This window comes from Rhopalosiphum padi, chromosome 1 (assembly GCF_020882245.1).
Source record: "Rhopalosiphum padi isolate XX-2018 chromosome 1, ASM2088224v1, whole genome shotgun sequence".
In the NCBI taxonomy this organism is placed as follows: domain Eukaryota; kingdom Metazoa; phylum Arthropoda; class Insecta; order Hemiptera; family Aphididae; genus Rhopalosiphum; species Rhopalosiphum padi.
In genome coordinates, this window is record NC_083597.1 from 74,628,827 (window position 1) to 74,650,656 (window position 21,830).

Sequence of the window (21,830 nt, forward strand, 5' to 3'; positions counted from 1 at the left end):
ACAATTATAACAACGAATACAATCGAAATATTGTTTCAGATATAACTTGAATAATATTAAAATATAAGATTAACGATGAAAGAATTCCTAAGAATTTAGAAAATTAAATATATTATTATACATAAAAAATATTGAAGAACGAAAATTGATCGGTAAAATATTTGCTTAACTAGCAAAAATTATGATGATAGTATAGAATATCATTAATAATACAATGTCAAATTTCAACAGATCGATAGTCATGTGAAACAATAAGATATTACGAAATATTACGATGAACTATCTTGCACATATTATTGTCAAAGTATAATACATAAACAATGCATTTTTAATCTGAACCATATTTAATTGAATAAAAACAATTTAATTTTATAATCAAAATTGTAAATTATAATAACAGTATATCACATAATTGATTTTTACAGTAAAGGAATTACTATAACCAACCTCAAAAGTAAATGAAGTAGAAAATAAGTTATATTTAATCATGCCTAGTGAGATTTTTAAACCTAGTCAAGAACTTAGCTTCTTCCAATTACTGGACAGTTTTAATTTAAACAAATTATGTTATTCAATTTTATTGTAATAATTAGTCATAGTAATCGACAATAAAATATAAATGGAAATCAAAATTAATCCAATATAATATTTACGTAATATAACTTATCTAATTGTATATTTTATATACTATAGAAACGTTTTAACTCTATACTATAATTTATATGTTTAATATGACTAATATTATTATGTAATTATAGATATCTAAGCAAATTTTAATTTATAATAAAAATAATAAAACTTTAAAATCATCTGAAACTGAATAGTATATTTTTTGTTAAGCTATAATCAGTAAATTCATTGATCATAAAAACGCAATAATGAATTGTAAAATACACAGAATAAATAAACCATTTCCGCGAGAAATTTAAGAAATCTACAACGTCGTATTTTTCTATTACACTACGTTTATCGATGAAAACATTTTTTTTTTTTTATACACAGATTGATTACTATGTAATATCAGATGTAGAGACTGATTTTACGTATAAGAAAATAACAAGAATGTATATAATAGTGAATACTCACATTGTGAGACAGAAGAACAATTTTTCTGCGTTTAAGCAAAATAGTAATAGACTTTCTATTTTAATAAATTTTCGAAAACATTTCTTTTGGGAGTTTATAGGTAATATAAACAAATTTGGACAGTTATTCTTACAAAAAAAAAATATTACAACAACAAAAACCGTACATTGGTCTACATAAACATGTGGATCTAGTAAGCCAAATACGATGAACCGGTTTACTCATAATGTCTGGGGTGCATATATTCCAATACTACATTTTGGAAGACCAGCCATACTAGCAAAAGAAGAAAAAACATAAATAAATAAGTAAAATAAAAGAATATGGAAAACCCGCAGAAACTCGCGTGTACTGTATATTTCGAATAAAAAACTAGTTATATTGTGAACCCAATAGCTTCAGGAAGTTAGTGCACTCAATATATTTTTATTATAGTGTGATTATCATAGAACCGGCTGTCCATCCAATCACCCTTACTCTGTCTCTCTCTCGTTCACTTTGGTATCCTCCTTTTTGGTTAACTATCTCTCTGCGCGGAGCCGCACAATCTAATAAAACTTAATGCGAATTCTATACACTAATTATACGTCCGTTTAACCCGTCTTCAGATCGGTAGAGCCCTTAGGTTACATAAGATCAAGACCTTGGTGCTCGAGTAATATGGAAGAGCGCGCGAAAGAGAGAATGTAAAAAACGAACCCAATAATAATAAATTGGGTGTTATTCAAATTCACTACTCGCAATAGGTGTTTTATTCATTGATCATTATAAGTAGCGGCAAATCGGGTCTAATTATATTGCTCACGGCCGTTATAACATAGTGCCCTCTAGTCTTCCAGAGTTGAAAAACAAGGCATATTATTGTGTTAGGTACCTACTGGCGTTATGATAAAATGATTTGAAACATTTAAGATACTATAATCAAGACTTAAGATCCATTAAGGTTCTTCAGCATTAATCGATTGAAATAATAGTCGTTAATTGCGTCATATTTTATTGTTTTGAAAATACCTATGGACTTTCTTGAAAGTTTGCTATAAATTATAATAGTAAGTATATTAATATAAAACTTCATTTGCAGCTTAAAATCGCAATAAATAGGGTAAGGTTATAAAATATAAATAATAAAAACTATTTATTAACAATTGTCATGTATATTAAAAATGTATTTAAAAATAAAAAGATACTTAAAACAATAAAATTAATTCAAAATTTTAAAGCATTGAACCTTGTATTCGCATTATTATAATTAAAAAAAAAATTTTTTTTTTTTTGAAATTATTTAAATTGCTGAAATTTTATTAGAATTATTTTTGTCTATGACTTGTATTATAAAATATGAGATAAACAATAAACCATTAATTAAATAATAATGAAAACAAACTATTTTAAGTAGGTATCGCTCTTTGATAATAATAATTTAAAAAAACAAGTGCGTTACATCTTTTTCACAATTTTTAATTTTGGTTTTCTTAAAAATGCAATTGACTCGAAGAAATAAAATAAAATATTAAGGTAGCCGATAGGTTTACTAGTACAGACTGTTGTTTATACTCTAGTTGTTCTTATATGAGTACTCTTTGTTATCCATCTCGGAACAGAATAATGGCAAAGTGTAATATTCAATTTTCAAGCATCTTGTGATGATAAAATCACCGTATTTGAAAAACAATTTTAAGTTAAGCTTAGTTTGTACTTATTTAGTATTAAATTTCATAAAACTAAAAATATAATGTAATTGTTCACTATATTTTGAATTAAATTAAATTAGATTATTATTTTTTTTAATTCAAAATGTGATGAAGTATGATGAGCGTATACCATCAGATAAAATTATATCTATTACATAAATATTTGAATTTTGAAAACAACTTAAAAAAATGTGTAAGAAAAATATTACTAATATAGGTACTCTAGACTCTTGAGTATATTAGTAATATTTTTAATATTTTTTTAAATCTAGAGTCCAGACTCTAGAGTATACTATTTCTAATTCACGGAGACAATGCGAAGCAATTCCCGCGACGTCGTCGGTTCAAAAGGAAAAAAAAAAGGTAACTATTTCTAGGCACATCATGTATACTATTATTTAAATGATAATAAAAACATAATACAAATATTATAAAATAAAATAAGAATTTAAATTACTGCAGATTATAATTTTACAAGTATATTATGTATAATAATGGATGCACTAGACCACTATGTACATAATTTATCTTTTTGTAAGATGAATTAAATTTGTTTATACTATTGCAAGGACAAGCAGTAATAACCTTGATAGACAAATTATATATCCGTGTATAAAAGATTTCTATAAATTCAAATTTTGTAATGATTTTTACAGACATCTTAAATTATAATTTATAAAAAAAATAAAATAACTTACATTCTGGTAATATAATACATTTATAAGGTTTTTAAAATTATAAATAGCCTATATTCAAAAAAAAAAAATGCATATACTTGGGGTGGTTTATTATGACGTAAATTATATTATTATGTAATCTTTACCTACCTACTTTAAAAAAATAATGTTAGCGAAGTTGGGATCGATGGAGGGGCCAATGCACAACAATGTATGTCTTTGAAGATCTGTGCGATAGCAAATCCAGTACTCGTGACCAGCATAGTTGTACTTCATTATACATAAATCTAATATTATCGTTATGGTATCATGGCGAAGTCTATAAAAAAAATCTACATTTAATGAAAATAAAAAGCTCTTTTGTCCCCAAACTTGTTAGTGCTATGATGTAATATGCTCATATCAACATTTAGTGTCTTATGTGAATGGTCAAATATAAGTTTTTATTTATTTAATAATGGATATGTAAATATTTATTATTATTGGTTCGTCTCTATATTTTAATTTTTCGGAAAAAATATAATAACAATTTGAAGTATAAATACTATATAGTGACATTTATATATATTATTTTAAAGTTGTAATAATCATATATTTTTATTATATATTATCCTTTAAAGACAATTCAAACAGTCGTGTGAAAATTATTAAGAAAATATGATAATGTTGTGGGAAAAAGAGTTAGAAGATTATTTAAAATATGAGGAAAAAGTATTGAGAACCAGTTTCGGTTAACTTGAATTCTTATATTTTTTTCCTGAGAAAATATTTTATAACAAAACGGTAAAGTAATAGTGTGCTGTGAATGTCAATTTATGATATAAATTCTTTTAGTTAATACGAAAAGTATTATATAGGTGATCAATAAATATTATCAAATAAAACAGCAGTTAATGTATTGTTTAGATAATTTTTTTGTATGTAGATATAATTAAATCGCACGGAATATATTTAGTTGATACGTTTATAATTATTATTTAAAGTCAAAATAATATACTTAGATGACAACAGGGAACATAGAGGACGTAATAAATATTTTTGTAATTTAATTGAATAAAATATTAACTATTTTTATGGTTATTATTATTGAAAATATGCAATACTAATAAACAAAATATTTTAAACCTTAAGTTATATACAGGCAAGCCCTTGGTTTTAAAATACTTATATTACACTAGAAAAAATCTTATTTCTATATAAAGCACGAAGAAACTGTAATTAATAAATATCATATAAATGTGAACAAACAAGTTAGGTACATAAATAAACTATTTTGCTTCAACGAATCATAGTAATTTTAATATAATCAAATTATTTATTGCAGACTGTAGTATAAATTTTTTAGCAGTACGTATAGTAGGTAAGTATTTAATAGTATGTTACAATGATATTAAGTTCCATAAATTAATGCTAATAATATAAACATTTAATCGTGTTAAAATAGTTGATTTTGTATAAATTATTATATTTCCCATAATTATTTTATAAAAGTACGCGTGGTTACTTATTAACTATAAAAACTATTTTAAACGGATGACTTAAAAGTTGATGTAATTATTTAATAAAATATATCGTTAATGCCCAATTTTATTTAATTGCTTTGAACTGTACTAAATAATATGTTTGTTTATGGTGTAATAAAGTGTTATGAGTTTATGATTGTAGCTAAACATTTGATAATTGTAATGGATTTCTTAATATAAATTATTAAAATCAGAAATTGTATTATTTAAATAATTATGATTAATTATAACTTTGATGTGTAACAATTTTAAGAAAAAACTATAGAACTTTAACTATTGTAGAAGCATTAGTGATATGTTTTTCATACCATCAAAAAGGCAACGAATACATCGCAGTTTATAGTAAAAGTAATAATATACTAAAATCAATATTCAATAATGAAATTTCACTACCATTTCATACAAATATCAGCATCTTACTTGAAAAGTGTTTTTGATCTGACGAGTTCAGTTAAAATACGACAGTCGACAAGTATAGCTAACAATTATTCATCAACAGGATACAGCAGTTACCAATTGTTTTTTTACGATTAGAAATAACATTTAGATAATAATATTAATTATCTATACATTTGGCAAGACAATTTTGTAAAATATTGACCGTAGTAACGAATATTTATGGTTACAGAAATTGACGTAAGAAGGTTATTTAACAATACTCTTTTACTATTTAAAAATATCTAAATTTCTAGTACATAAAAAAAAATAGTAATTCACAGTTGTATACCTACTTTTCTATTATTATCTAAAAATAATAAAATTGGTTGAGAATAGCTATAACTATTATACGTATTATTTGAAAAACAAAATAACATACGAGACCTACCCAACTCAATATTTTGATGAGGCAGCCTAACAAGAATATTAAAACTAACCGTTTTCAAACGTCACATAACTAGTAGATACCGATCGCCTATACCTTACAAAATATAACCCGTTAAATATTATATTTTACACGAGAATCTATTAGATGTTTTTTTTTATTATTATTATTATTAATGTGGTCTTTGCAGTAATACTTGCTCAACCCAACCCTGTGTAACCTAAATAATCATGGAAATTTCATTGTAATATATTTATGAATTATGACAACTATTCGGTGTACTGGTTATGGTTTCTAGGAAGCATCAGCATCACGGGTCGTCCTATTGTTCTCCCTATTGTGCGAATACATCAGAATTCAGAAGTGATTTATGTCATTCGGTGATACGGTTCACCAGACATTATATTTACTCATTTGGTGCGTACGTAATAATTTTCTCTCTTTAAAAAAAAAAAAAAATCATCCTGGAGTCAACTGAGACAAAAACTTGAGACAATATTGGTTAGAGTACCATAACATATTTTATTTTATGCTTCAAGTTCTATGGATAATATGGAATGTATAAATTCACATATGAATTATGTGATAAAATATGATGATATGCAAATTATTTTATACAACAACGCCAAACTGATTTCATAAAAAATTAAATATTAGTATTGAACAGTTTTTAATGTTTTTATATAGCTTAAGAATACACGCTTAATCAATAGTGACGTATTATCATTGAAATAATAATTAGTCTTATTAGTTAAAACTTATAATTTATAACAGTCAATAACAATTCTTTAATTAAATTTCTTACAAATATCTTTTTTGTAATTTAAAAAAAAATATTACATTATATTTGATAAAATAGAAATAGAAATAGAAAATATTTCAAAGCAGTGAGACTGGTCTCTTTCGTCTGCTAGAATTCTGCAATAGGTCTATAGCCAGTAAATACAATTTGTTTTTCTGTTCAACTGATATAATATGTATAATATTAAAGTGTGAAAAAAATTTATGTACCCTGTTATTAAACTAGAAGAACGTATGTGGGAGAAGTATTTTATATATAATATCACTATTCATTAATATGGTGACAGTTGTTGTTTTTTTTTCTGGTTATTTTGACAAGTTTATTTAATTGGCACTTAATATTAAAAGTTACTGTTGACATAACATAAATTATAAAATAATAACATTATTTGCATGTATTTGATGATTGAGTAACATTTATTGATCATATCTGTGACAACTAAAATGAGTTATTTAATCACTAGAAGTAATCGACCATGTGTTTGAAATAAAATAACCTTAAAAAATAATAACTTATTATAGGTTAAATATATATTTCCACAAATACAATGTTGAATATAGTTTATTGTTAAAAATTAGTAAAATAGTAATTGTAGGTACTTACACATAGAAACTAAAGTATAAAATATAATTATCCCACACTCAAATGCTATAAAAATAACTCTTAATAAATTGGATGTATAATCCTGTATATTAAATTTAACGACATATATTTTCAAATAATAAATCAATAAAAAAAATGATATTGTTTTTGTATTTATAGCAGTTCTTAAATTATTTTATTATTTATCCATTTTTATAGCAATATCGGCATGTCGGTATATTTTTTTTATAGTTTTATATAATTTCTACAAAAATAGAACACATTTTACTATAGAAATAAAATAAAACAATTATAATTTAGGTAATAATATAAATTAAATGATATTAGTTTCTATGCTTTATCATATTATTTTTGAAATGTATAATTCGGAGGAACTACCAGGGTATGCTAGTTTAGCGAAAAGTAAGGTATGTGACGTCACTGTACTAACTATAAAAAATATTGAAAATTTGCTTTCCATTTATTATCCATTACGCGCTTAAAATTATTAATACCTATATCATTATGTATATTGTACACACATATGATAAGATTATAAGAATATTAGTTAATATTTTTAATATGTAATCGAATAGATTAATTATTATTAGCTTATCACTAGTAAATCATGAAATTAAATTATATTATATTATTTTACCAGTTATCAGCTATTATTATGTATACCTATATGGCTATATGGCTATATTATTGTATCATGCTGCTAGCGCTTGTGCTTTTATGTACTATTCATTATTATTTTATTGATAGTGTCAGTATAAATAATGGTAAATTAAAGCGAAATTAACGAATTTAAATATTCTCTTTAAAACTGTATTTGCCTTATTTTCTTAACAATAGTTGAATTGTTTTAACAACAGTCTTTTGTTGCTTATATAATTTCAACTCGTTCAATTGCTAGTTATTTTAAAAGTATATTGCAATATAGTTGATATGAGTAATAATTGCAATTTATATAAGGGGATGAGAAAATATTTACATTTCTACAATTATACATATTAAAGGCCCGGTGAAATGCTAAAATTGGACTGTCTAAAGGCTCGCAAATCTGAAAAACTAAAATAACGCCCCTATAAGATCTGCAGTGGATCTAAGGAAAGTCTTTGTAAAAACGATAAAAACAGATCAAAAAATTGGTAATAATTTTTAGCGCCACATACTTCTTAGTCCACCATTGTGAATAATTGTTACTTACAATTATATTATGTTTGGATAAAAATAAGTATAATAATACTTAGTTTTTTATATTGTTTAATTATTTAGAAATAATGGGGGAAAAAAATTTAAAAACGTTGAATTTTAAAAATATTATTTTTAACTTCAGACTATTTAAATTTATAAGTAGGTATACAATTACTGATATATGATTAATTAATATTGATCAGGTTCATCAATTTAAAATATTAAGAAAATATTTTGATTAGAAAAATTAAACATAAACAAACAGGTATTTAAAGTATTTATTAATTTACATACCTACCTAATTACACAAAATTATCATACTAGTATTATGAATGATTAATATAATAAATTATTTTTAGATTACTTGCACATATTAATAAAATCTGTTAAAATATAATAAGAAATTATTTTTGATAAGCAAATATTAACTTTGTATTAATATATAATCATAGAAATTGTATAATTAATATAAAATAAAACAATTAAGCATTACATTCTAAACAATTATAGTCTATAATTAAAAGTGAAAAACTTAAAGGATTTAGGTAGTATTTTTTTAAAAATTCAAATTATATTTTATTTATTTATACATGTTTTCTTTAATGTTATTATATGCTGTTTCGACTAAAAAAAATTATTTAAATACTATTATTTATTTTAAATATTAAATGTAATTCGATAAGATAAATATATTGTTTTAAATACAAAATATGCACTCAAATTATTTTTCCGATTATAATAGTTTCACAGTAGTTGTATGAAAAGCTACTATTAACTTTAATCGTTGATCACTGATCAGCTTAATATTTTAAGTTGGTGTTAAATTATTATTTAGAAATTAAGTTACTTTTGATCTTTAAACTTTATATGCCATTGAGGATTTACTATTATCGTTACTAGCAATACCGTTGAAAAGTTTAAGGCATTCAAACGCTAAACAGTACACAATACAGTAAATAAAAAAATAATTTAATAAATATATTATATACATTGGTAGTACCTTTGAGTAGTTTCATAATATTACTTGAAGTATACTTTAAATTTTCAAAATATTAATTATACATGTATCTATATGCTAATAGCACGGAACAAAACATAAATTTAACATGCTAACGTCTTTGGGCCTAACTATTTTAATTGAAAAAAGGTTGGGTGATCAAATAAATAATATAAGAAAAAAAATTAATTATTTACTGCAAGTCCAGTATCAATTAAAAATAGTTGTAAAACATTACGTATAATCAACAATTATTTCATCTGCTGCCATCTAGTGGTCCAAATTGCTAGCCCACATAATACTTAAATTGTAACAACACTATGTAGGTACTCATTATAATATTATCATGATAATGTTAAGTATAAATATTATAGTAATATTATTATCATTGGTCAATATGGATGAACAAATATATGTTTAATTAATCTAATCAATTATTATTAAACACTATGTCACATTATACGCACATTATATTAAATGTAAATTTTTAAAATCTTAAATTACTTAACACATACATTTTTTTTCTAGATTTTCGATTTCAAAAATCCAAATATCACATAAGCTGCAACGTATTGTAATTCGCCGAGTAAAAACCCGTTTGAATTATTGTGTAAGTGAATATTCATAAATATTTTGTAATATTATACTTTGAAAATAGTTTTAATACTGGTTCCAAATGTCAAACACATATATATATATATCTTAAACATTTTTTGATTTAAAACGTCTATATTGAGTAGATTCCTTATCCGCATCAGCACCGTTGTCACAAATAAGACAAAAACTAAGTACACACTTGAAATTATGCTACGTGCCCAATTGTTTTATTTTCAAGGTTTATGTTCCACCAAAAATGACTACATTCTAAACTGGTTGGCTGAGTGAGGACATAAAAACTTCGGGTTTATGAGAATAACATTGCGAACACAGACCAATATCTATTTAAAATAGATTGAATTTGAAACTTATTCTGTGTAAACCTAATACGGTATTAATTAAAAAGATGTTAAATTGTTAATATTTGCATACTTAAGTACTTAAAGCTAATAAATATTTTTGATTAACGTTTAGTCGTTTAAATCAGATTACCAAAAATTTCAAAGAATTAAAAACTAATACGATTAAAATGATCGATTTGAGTAAAAAAAAAAAAAAAAGTACCCATAATAATACTAATGAGTTACAGATATAATAATATTATATCATACAAATTTAAAATACATTTTTATTAATAAATATTGTTAAGTTAATATGAAGATTAATTTGTACATAATATTATTACTTATATAATCTATAAATTGATTAAACTACAATCATTTCATTATTATATATTATCTATAGTTTTTTTTTTTGTACTCGATACTTTGTTATAAAGTTCAGTGTCTATACATAATGAATAATGATCTATTATTTTTTTGATTGATCAGTCCGGGCCTAGAGCTAGTCTGATTTATTCTGAAATATATAACTATTTTAATATCTTTTTTTTGTGTGTTCTTTGTGACATTCGGTTGTTATAGTATGTTAGATTATAAGTGCAATAGTTAGAAACATTACCTATATGATTATTTCCATGAAGGAAATTTTAGTCTGGTTATAATATAGTTATTTCCTATTAGTTAGGTGTTTGTATCAATACCTAAGTTTTTTCTTCTTAATTATTTTAGCCTGCAGGATTGTACCATAACATTGTTTGTTATTTAATTGTATTAAGTATGTAAGCTTGATTGATAATATCCATGTTTTTTTTTTTTTTTGATCATTAAGAATATAAAAAGTTCAATTTATATTTATACAGTTCAATTGTGTATAGGTACTATCCACGATTTTTAGATTACATCACGTTTATACAAAAAACAACAGTTTTACTGTATCATTTTTATAGATTGATTCCCATATAGTATAGCTTATATGCAACTAGTATTATAGTCATTATGAAATGAATAAATCTAATCAAACATATCAACAGAAGTCAACAGCCTGTAATCGATAAAATAAACTACTCAGACACTAAAAGAAAAAAAAAATGTTTTAAAAATAAATGCAATATGATGAATAATGTATTCGCGTTAGTTTATTTAGTTTTTTTTTAATAAAATATAACTTATTTACCAATATACTGACTACTATAACAATAATTTTTCAAAACCAATCGAAGAAAAAAATAATATTTATTTTAAGTTAAGCCGTTAAATTTTAAATCGCAAATATTTTTAAGCATTGCATGTTATGCGATTGTGCTCTTCATTTTTCACGAAGAGAAGACAGTATAATGCATTGCAGGCATATCCCAGGAATATTTACAGTATTATTTGTCGGCACTCTAACGACGAGATTTCTATCAATTTCATCTTAATGAGGTATTACAACATTGACCTCTGAGTTCACTCGATACAAATGACCAAGCTGATGGTTTAGTGCGCAATTTTTGCGTCCTCGACCGCCTGCGTGTATGCGTACAGATGACGAGAAAAAACCAATTTATAACACATACGTTTAGCTTGTCCAATAAACGTTTATGCGTACACTCTTGTGCATTATATATTTTTATATATTACACATACACATGTATAAAATATATATATGTGTTTATATATATATAAACAAGCGTATATGCTTCATTCTAGTTTGTCCCCATGTAAAAACCACTCCGGTGTCATAAATCAACCATCGAATAATTAGTTATTGTTGCTGATGGCGCGCCTTGGTGGTCTCTCTCTTTTTCTCTTGTTTTCTCTCTCTGTACTCTCAGTAGTGTGCACAATGCATTTTTTTAAAAACCTTTTTTTAGTTCTTCGAACCCGAATTGCACGTCCCGTCCCTGTGTATCACTAGTTATGGTTAAGTGGCGAATGTAATAGAGAGAAATTAAAAAAAAGATACTAAAATATATGAAGAGTTGAACAAAAATAACTTTTTTGCAAAACACGTATCTATTATATAGACATATAGATAGGGAGCAGATGGTATATATAGACTTTGGTGGAGAGAAAAAAAGGAATGAAATCATTAACGATTTAATAAGAAAAAAATGTATCTACTTGGCATTGATTTATTTAGCAAAATTAAGAGGACCACAAAGAGGAGGAAAACCGGCAGCCATATAATTTGACAAAGCCGGCGTTCAGTTGCGTTGATTTATAGAATACTCGTTTTACAGGGCGATTATGCGACTAAAAATACCATTCATCTTAGGGTTTAAAAAATAAATTTTGTTGATTGGAATGTTAAAGTTGTATGTACTTCATGTCTGAATTAAACACTAAGAATAGTAATTATACTTGCTTGTCCCTAAAACCCTTATTTCATAGCACGTATAATTAACTTGATATAGATATATGATACTATTATCGTAATAATATGATGACAATCCTAAAATTATATTAATATTTTAATACTATCTTATAGAACATCAGTATGAAATGAGTTAAATAATGACTTTGATTGTGTCTAAATGTAGAAAATAAAGCCTATATTATACCAATTATTTATTGGGTTAAACAAACAATTCTACTAAGAAGATTTCATATCAAAATTTGTTTTCTTTGTCACTCAGATATTATTGAATGGTATGCTAAAACAATCAACCATTATCAACCATAAATAGTTTTAGGGTGATTTTAAAAGCTATACCTACCTATACCTCCAATTATTAAAATAAATTATTATACAAAGCAACATAATATATTCAAGGCATATCGTAGTATATTTTAGTATAATTAATAAATAAAAAGCCTTAACAGCAGTTTAAAGTTATTAATAATAAATTTGAAAAAAAAATATAAAACATAATAAAATCCATTATAACATTCCCTAAAAAAAATTATTCATACAATTTTATTATCAGTTTATTATCCATAAAAAATATATAGTGATTAGTTATTGATCTTAGTAAAACTGTGAACGTGGTTTTGGTTTTGTAACACAAAGATAATAATTGTATTGATAACTAATTTTGAACTCGTTAAGAAATAGATATGCACTTTTTTTTCGTTTAAACGGGATTTTATTAATTTAATAAGGTTCAATGAATTCGTATTTATTTTTATTTTTAAATAGTTTTAAAGATTAAAGATAATAAATTAATGATTAAAATATTTAAACAAATTGAAAACGATAGTAGAAGTCTATTAAATTATTAATTACAAGTAATGTATTATAATGTGTATTTTTATCAGTTAATGAAACTCTCTGCACCAACAGCTAAGATTATGAATCGTAGGTATAAAACTATAAACTATAAAGTAAACAAGTAAAAAACCGAGTCACTCTGTTGTATGTTTTTTAGTACATCATCATTGAGTAGGTCACCGTGATGGGTGTATTAAATTTGAATTCAATTATTTATTATTAAATTATTTTATCATGCACTATTGCTATCAACTCATAACTCAATATCAATGTAGAACTTGTAGAACAGTGTGATTAGATTCATGGTATAAATAGGTTAAAATTAGTTTAAATTTTTAGCCAGTTTTATTTTATGTATAAAAAATAATAATATGAGTATATGACTACTACAGTACTACGTAATCACAAAAAGTTTTAAATCTCTAGGCTCTAGATATGAAAAATATTTTTTTATTCATAATAGAATAAAAATAAATTTATCTAAATTTCATAAAAATGTGTACTTCAAGTAACTATAAGCATTTTTTTCCTATGTAATGTATTACATTTTGAGAGTTATTGACCAAGAAAAATAAAATATGTTATTAAAATTTATTTAAAACAAACTAAAAGTTAAAATAAAATAAAAGGCAATTAAAAAAAAAACATAAGAAAAAAGAAAATATTTTTGGAATATATCATTTCTAGATTAAAAAAAGTGGTATTCAAATATTCAGTGATAATAAGTTTCTATAGTTATTTAAAAACAAATGTTGCATGAAAATTTCAATTTTTCCTATATTTTATGCAATTTTGAATGAGATCTACATTTTTCGTTTAACCATCTTCAGAAGAACTGGAAGAATTGTAAACTATGGCTTGCCTATGGTAGCTATAGGATGCTACCGTATCGTTGAACAAATTGCTACATAAAAATATAATATAATGAACTGTAACGTTCAATAAATGGTACGTAATTCAACTATTCAGTATTGCTTATTCGTATGATCTGATTCTTTAGTAATTATGATGAATTGCATATTCTGCAGTGAGAAATGGTTCATGTAATTAATTTTAATATATTTTATTAACGACACTATATAATACTCTTAAAAAATATTACTATCAGCAATTATTAATGAATAACTCAATTCATATTTTTATAATATATTAATAACTATTAGGTAGGTATATCATTTAAAATGAAAATGGACACATGTGATAAAGCAAATACTAAGCTAGTTATTCATAAATAATCACAACGAATGTATACAAATAGAACTTATATATCTCTAAATATTATTATTTTAAAACTAAACTGTTAAATTTCAAGTCAAGTTAATGGTATTTTTTAATTTTACAATTTTAAATTCTAAATTGTTTATCAATTTTTTAAATTTACCATGTAAAGTGATAGTATTTTCACAATTGTATACACAAATATTAATTTAAAATAAAATTTGTACATACGAGTTGATATTATTTTATTATTAATTATTTAAATTGTAGGAAGAATAATATCACAATCATTGAGTAGTTAAAATTTTTAAAGGATTAAGAAAAACTATAAAATTTGATTACCTATTTTATTTTTAAACTTAAGTTTTATTTGTTAACAGTGAAAAAAAAGTGTCTCTAGTTAACTTTGAAATAATTATTTACTATGAAATTTATAACGAGTTACAATAAAAATAATAATACACGTGCTGTCACACAATAATATGACAATACTGACTATTGAATACTGACTAAACTTTACAAATAGGTATTTAAACTTAACATCAGTTGAAATCGAATGCAAATATTGCAAATATTTTAAATGGATTCGCGTGGAAATCAATAAAACCAAATATTCAAAATCTTTTGGTATTCTTTGACGTTTACGTATATTATGTGATAAACATACAAAAACAACCAGCGACCATCATTGTCAACCGGAATACGATTTGGCAACTAAGGTAAACATTTAACACGAAGTCCATGTTTGATGAGACTTTAGCGCGCAAGGCTCTTAAATATATTTATTTTGGTTCTCTTATCAGCATTTTCTATCTGTATTCATCCCCCCTACGACAGACACTTCTCTAACACAATACTGAGACACACTTGGCCCATTTCGTCACACCCATTTGTTATAGCTTATCGTCCTTTGAAAAACCATCACCTCGACCGTTCGCGTTCAAGAACACGAAATGACCACCTTATGTGTCTGCCGGGCTGAGTGGAAATTATTATTGTCAAGATATTTCATTGCTATTATTATTTTAACAGAAACAATTCGTTTAGGGTTCCTGTGTTATGTTCGACAAAACCAGCCAGTATTACAGGGCTTATAGGTTTTCAATTCTATTACTCCCCATAATGGTACACTATTGATTCCATTACACGCTAACCGACATCCCATATATACAATGTACAATTTAACGGTTTGTGTGCCCTGCGTTTTACGTAACGTTCGACCCATCCTATTACATAATCAGCCCCAAGTAACACAAACCGTGAGATTTTGATGTTTGTTCAACTGCCGCCAGACCATCGTTAATGTATTGTTACTTAATAATAATACAGATACAAAGAAATCGCTATGATTAAGTGTAAACAATTCGTTCAGGTCGATTGAGAAAGAAACGTAAACCAGACATGAATTTAAATTTAAAACATATTGGTTTTTTTGATGGAGTAACTTACACAGCACGACCATGACTTACGACTGATGGCATTTAATTGTTGTTCTATGGACATTAAAAATCTGTTTAAGTTTAAATATAATTTGTTTTACAAAGAATAAATATCTAGATAGGTATTCTAAACGTTTTTAAAAACATACTACCTAATTTAATAACAGTTTGTAACCGTGTTAATATGGTATCGTATGGTATCGTATGGCAAATATTTTTTTACCTACACTTATTCGTTGTGATATAAAAAAAATAATTAATATAAATTTATCACAGAACACAAGTTGGTGGCATCACGAAATCTTAATTATTCAAACCATATCATTGTTATAGTATAGTATAATGTCTTAATGTCACTCTATATTGAGACTCACACAACAATATTAACACTTCCGAAATTTGTAAACACCCCAGTTTAAGGCGTTTAAGTACGTCATAATATTGTAATCAGTATAATATAAAATTCATTTTTAAAACCATGTTTCAAGAACAACTAAAATACCGTAAATAACTCGATGTAAATCAGGAATGGAAGACCGCAAACTTTACTTGTTTTTCGAGCCGATCATTTCTATAATAATTAGATTGTAGATAGTTATGTTTCGTACCTATTGGCTATTATCGCCATGTAAATGGTAAATATGTAAACATATTTTATATTATGTATTTTATTTTAACAATTCCATTTCATGGAAAAAATATAATATTTAATTATTTAAAATTCAAATCGTGTTGAGTGTTGACTGAGACTTTAATAATGGATAAAAATAAACATCGAGTTATCAATTAACATTACGAGGCGTGTCAAGATCATTTATTTATATTTCTTCCTACTAATATATTGATATACACTATATTATCATCGTATGACAATACATTCATTATTTCAAAAAATATATTATCAACATTTTTATGTCTGACCTTGTCAAGATTTTTATTGGATCAAAAACTTAACTCAATTCACCTTTTAAGATATTTCCATTTAATAAATGTTCTGACCTATTTAAAAAACCAAACATATAAAGAATAATAATCTGATGAACGAATATGACTTTTGTAATGTTATTCGTTGAATAAACAAAGATAGCAAAATATACGAGCAGTATGTACACTTAAAATCGTAATGTTTTACCGTAGTTAAAAATCAAATAAAAAAACATAAATTTTAATTGATATATTTTTATTATTTTATTATTTTTTTTCGTTTATTTATTTATTTTTTTTTTTTGTAATTATTATTTTGTTTACGAATCGTATAACATCTTATAATTTTTCGTTTTCAACGACATTCATTCATCAACTTTTCGATTCCCACAATAATAATAATAATCATTATAATAATAATAGTAATAATAATAATAATAATAATAATTAATAATAATAATAATAATGATAATGATAATGATAATAATAATAATAAGTAAATTAATCAATAATTATAAAATTAAATTACATTAATTGATTAAACCTAATAACATAATTTGTATATTTACTCGATGAGAGTTTCAGGACAAAAAAAATACTACTAAAAACAATTAAATAATCATAATAATAATTCTTAAAAGGATAAATCATAAAATTATAACAGGAACCAATACCAAAAAAAAAAAAAAAAATCAACTTAACAAGGTCACCAAAAATGACGCTATTACCAAAAAATAAAATAAAATAATAATACAAATAATAACACACTCGCAAAATAAAAGTTAAGATAAAAGAAAACAGTATTTTTCATAATTTACTTTTAACCTAAACGTCTACTTTCTATAATATTAACAATACAATTTTTTGTTCAATTAATTTACACATACATGATAAAAACAGACGAAAAAAACACATTTAAAATAGGTTATAAACTATCGGACGTTATGTGATTTAATTATAATATATATATAATATGTTGTATTTATAGAATAATTATTATCTAACGAAAATTGGTACATCTAGTTAATGCCCTGAGATGCTGCACCATTATTGTATTATAAAAATGTATAATAATCTATATCATTATCCGTAGAGATATTTTAAATGTAATATGGTTATAACATAATATTATAATATGACGTATTATTTATTTGTTTGTACATTTGAAATATATGAAACGGAGTAGAAACACAGCCTTAGGAAATAAAACAGAATAATAAGCTTTGCTGGAACTTAAGAAATATAAACTTAAGACATTTACTATTTTATTATAAATAAAAGGTAACAAATAAATCACCGTGAAAGTAATACATTGCACTCAATTAACACACATTATTAGTTTTTTTTATTATTATTTACACATAAGTGTATTTATATAACAGACTATTATATTTTAAATTATATTAAATACTATAAATAATGAACTTTTTGGTTTGAGGTGTATTTGTGTGAATAATAATCGTATAATAGAATTATCGTTCCTGATATTTATTACTATTATTATTTTTATTATGAATATAGAGGTACCTGTATTGTATTATAAATGTTTCATGATTACCCTGCATGAGTGACGAGTGTATTTCTCTATAGTTAAGTTTAAAATCCTATTAGAACTATTGCAAGAATTAAAATTAAAATAAACGTTTGCCATGTAATAACATCTTTGAAATAGGTATTACGCACCATCTCACGTAAACTCTTATATTATTCGCCTATTTGAATTGTTACAGTTATAATATTATTACTGTAATAATGATGATGATGATGATAATATTAATGAAAGCTGTTATTAAAGTTTGACCGACCGCTTGTTGGAGACATGTAAAGTTTTAATGTAATTTCGTTGGATAAATAATATTACCTACTTCAATAACCAAATTACTGGTAATATTACATCCCATTAATCACAAAAATTTTCAAACGTTTGTGTTTTATGGCTCAGAAAATTAAAAAAAAAAAACAAAATGGCGAACGAACAGGAACTATAAAAAAAAATATGTATTTTAGTGGCTTTATATACGAGGAACAATATTGTATATATTTTGTCGTTTTTTCTTGCTAATTTCGAGGTAAACTTGTTTTATCTCTTAAAAACGTACGAAATGCAGTAAAACTTAAAGCCAACATGTGTGTATAGGAATCACAGTTTCACAGAAGTATACACATGATTAATATCTAATAAAATAAAATAAAATTACTGTAACTAAAACTTAGGAACTGTATGTAGACACCATAATGTGTTCGGCTGTATATTAGGTAATTGTATCGTTTTGATTTGTTTATCGGGCTGAGACGAAATTCTATTGTTTCGGAACAATAATTTATCTTTAAAATGGCTACGTTTTGGTCTAAAATAATATTATTTTTTTTTTTTTTTAATAACGATACGACGATCACTTATAAATATGTACACGATCAATTTGTTTTAAAATCTAATTTACACGTTTCTTTGTATTCACTAGCTGTAGTAGTTTTGTTTACATTTTTTTTTCGTTATTTTTATTTTATTTCAATCCCTTATCATTAAAAACGATTATTATATTACACGCGCGATTACGAATCACGGCCGTACGATTCGACCGAATGATTATATAATTATTATTATTATTATTTTTTATATATAATATTATAATATAGACATAATATGAATTACGACTAAGGGCGATGAGAAGGGGGGTCCGACAGGATAAGGATCGGTGGTTGGGGGCATGCACGCAAATGGTTGGGCGGGGGGAAAGGAGCGGCGATTTAGCCGAATGCCTGTGACGACGACCACGTGGTGGACAAGGGACACGCGCTTGTGTATGACTGGCGTGTGCGCATTTCTCGGTGCAGGAAGTACACTCGGTGAAGAAAAACACTGCTGCAGAAAAATTAGGTTCGGAGCACCGCGTCGAACGCCGCTAGCGCATAGTCCCTAAACACCCCGTGTCAGTCTTGCTCCTTGTCCTTGTCATCCGCTTCCGGACTCAGTCTTTCGTCGTCGTCGTCGTCCTCCTCCTCGTCGTCGACTCCGTCGTCCTCGTCACCGGCACCGGCACCGCCGCCAACGCTGCCGCCGGCAACGTCACCGCTAGCAACGTCACCGCCGCCAACGTCACCGGCCTTGGAGAAGTCCATGGCCACCACGTCGTCGTCATCGTCGTCTTCTTCCTCGTCGTCGACGCCGCAATCGTCGGCCCCGTCGTCGTCGTCGCAGTCACCGTCGCCATCGCCATCGACGTCGCCGTCTCCATCGCCCTCGCCGCCCGTCGTCGGTGGTTCCGAGTTGCTGCGACTGGCAGCCGGAGACTTCATCGCGTAGTCCAGCACGACGGACGACTGCAGCGGCTGACCACCGATCATGTCTTGCAGTCCCAAGTACTGGTGTTTGTCGGCCGCCGATAGCGACGACATCTGCTGCTGTTGCTGGTGCATCAGGTGTATCATGTCTATGCCCATCGGGAACGTGGACCCGAAGTCCGGGAAGAAGTTGGGTGCCGGAAACGCGGGTGGGTTGAACCCGGGAGGGCCCAACATCAAGTCGACGGGTTCCGACGGCTGGTTGCACGGCTGCAGTGTCGGTCCGTTGTTGTTGTTACCGGTACCGTTTGACTGGCCGTTGTTGCCGCCGCTGCTGTTGTTGTTGTTGCTGTTGCTGCTGTTGTTGTTGTTATTGTTCTTGTTGCTACTGTTGTTGTTGTTCGATATGGACCCGAAGTGCAACAAGTCCAGAGGACCGTTTATGTCGCCGAAACACTCTTTTTTCAACTGCTCTAGTTTTAGTGATTTGCCGTACTTGCCACGCACGTACATGAGCAGACTGTTGTACGGTATACCAAAGATCCTGGAAGCCTGCGACGTAGTCATCTTCTTGTTCCACACATGCTGTAATGCTTCTGTGAGTTCAGCGTTCGTCCAAGACCTGGGTGGGCCTCCGCGCGGAGCGCTGTGCTGGCCTTTGGGACGTCCTACCGGGAACATTTTCTCTGCGAAGAAGAAAATTATGAAAAAAATGAACAAATTTGAAATTTCGCACTATAAATCATTGCCTATAGTTATTTTACTTACTTTTCTTTTTACTCGGTGGTGGATTGTCAAATCTTGGTTCGATCAATTCGTTTAGTAGCGGGTTCCTGCAGCCGTCCAAACCGGGAAATAAACCTGTTATGAACATCGATCTTATTAGAAAAAAATGATTGTATATACACCCATGCACAAATAAATAAATACATATTATCTACAATTTTAATAAAATATTTAAGTGCCGCTATATTGGAATCACGAGAATCATTTCCTCGATTTGTTGTACTATGTTATAGAATGAGTTAAAAACAATCATCATTTTTATAATTGTCGGAGTTGATTAATAATAATTCCATATTATATTGTTGTTATATTAAATGACCAACTTTTTATTGTAGGGTATAATATTATTGAATATGATAATATTATTATTATTTATTATTATGTAAATGTTATAATTTAAAACATGAAACGATATATTATAAAAACTTAAATTTCCAAGACATTGCTTTGAGACACAACTAGTGAAATGCAATTATTACTTCATTAATTTTTAATTTACAACATAAAAATAGAAACCGTTCAAAAAAGAGCTTAACAAAATATTTATTTGCAACTTCACAATTTACTAATTCCTATTTCCTAGTGCATTATATTGCTTCACTAAACAATACAAATTAAAATTTTTTTTTCAAACTTTTTAAACTCATAAAATAATATAGAAATAATTAA

The 21,830-nt window shown here is 26.5% G+C and overlaps 1 protein-coding gene across 3 annotated transcripts in view; it reads right to left on the minus strand.

Moving 5' to 3' along the window:
• Positions 1-17,128: 17,128 nt before the first annotated feature.
• LOC132928043 (transcription factor mef2A) overlaps positions 17,129-21,830 on the minus strand; it is a 58,208-nt gene continuing 53,506 nt past the window's right edge. For all 3 annotated transcript variants that reach the window (XM_060992623.1, XM_060992616.1, XM_060992609.1), the window contains 2 exons: positions 21,144-21,236; positions 17,129-21,061 (listed from right to left, as the gene is read on the minus strand). In XM_060992623.1, coding sequence (XP_060848606.1) covers positions 20,025-21,061; positions 21,144-21,236 — 1,130 coding nt within the window. In that variant the 3' untranslated portion in view covers positions 17,129-20,024. The remainder of the gene's footprint in view (positions 21,062-21,143; positions 21,237-21,830) is intronic.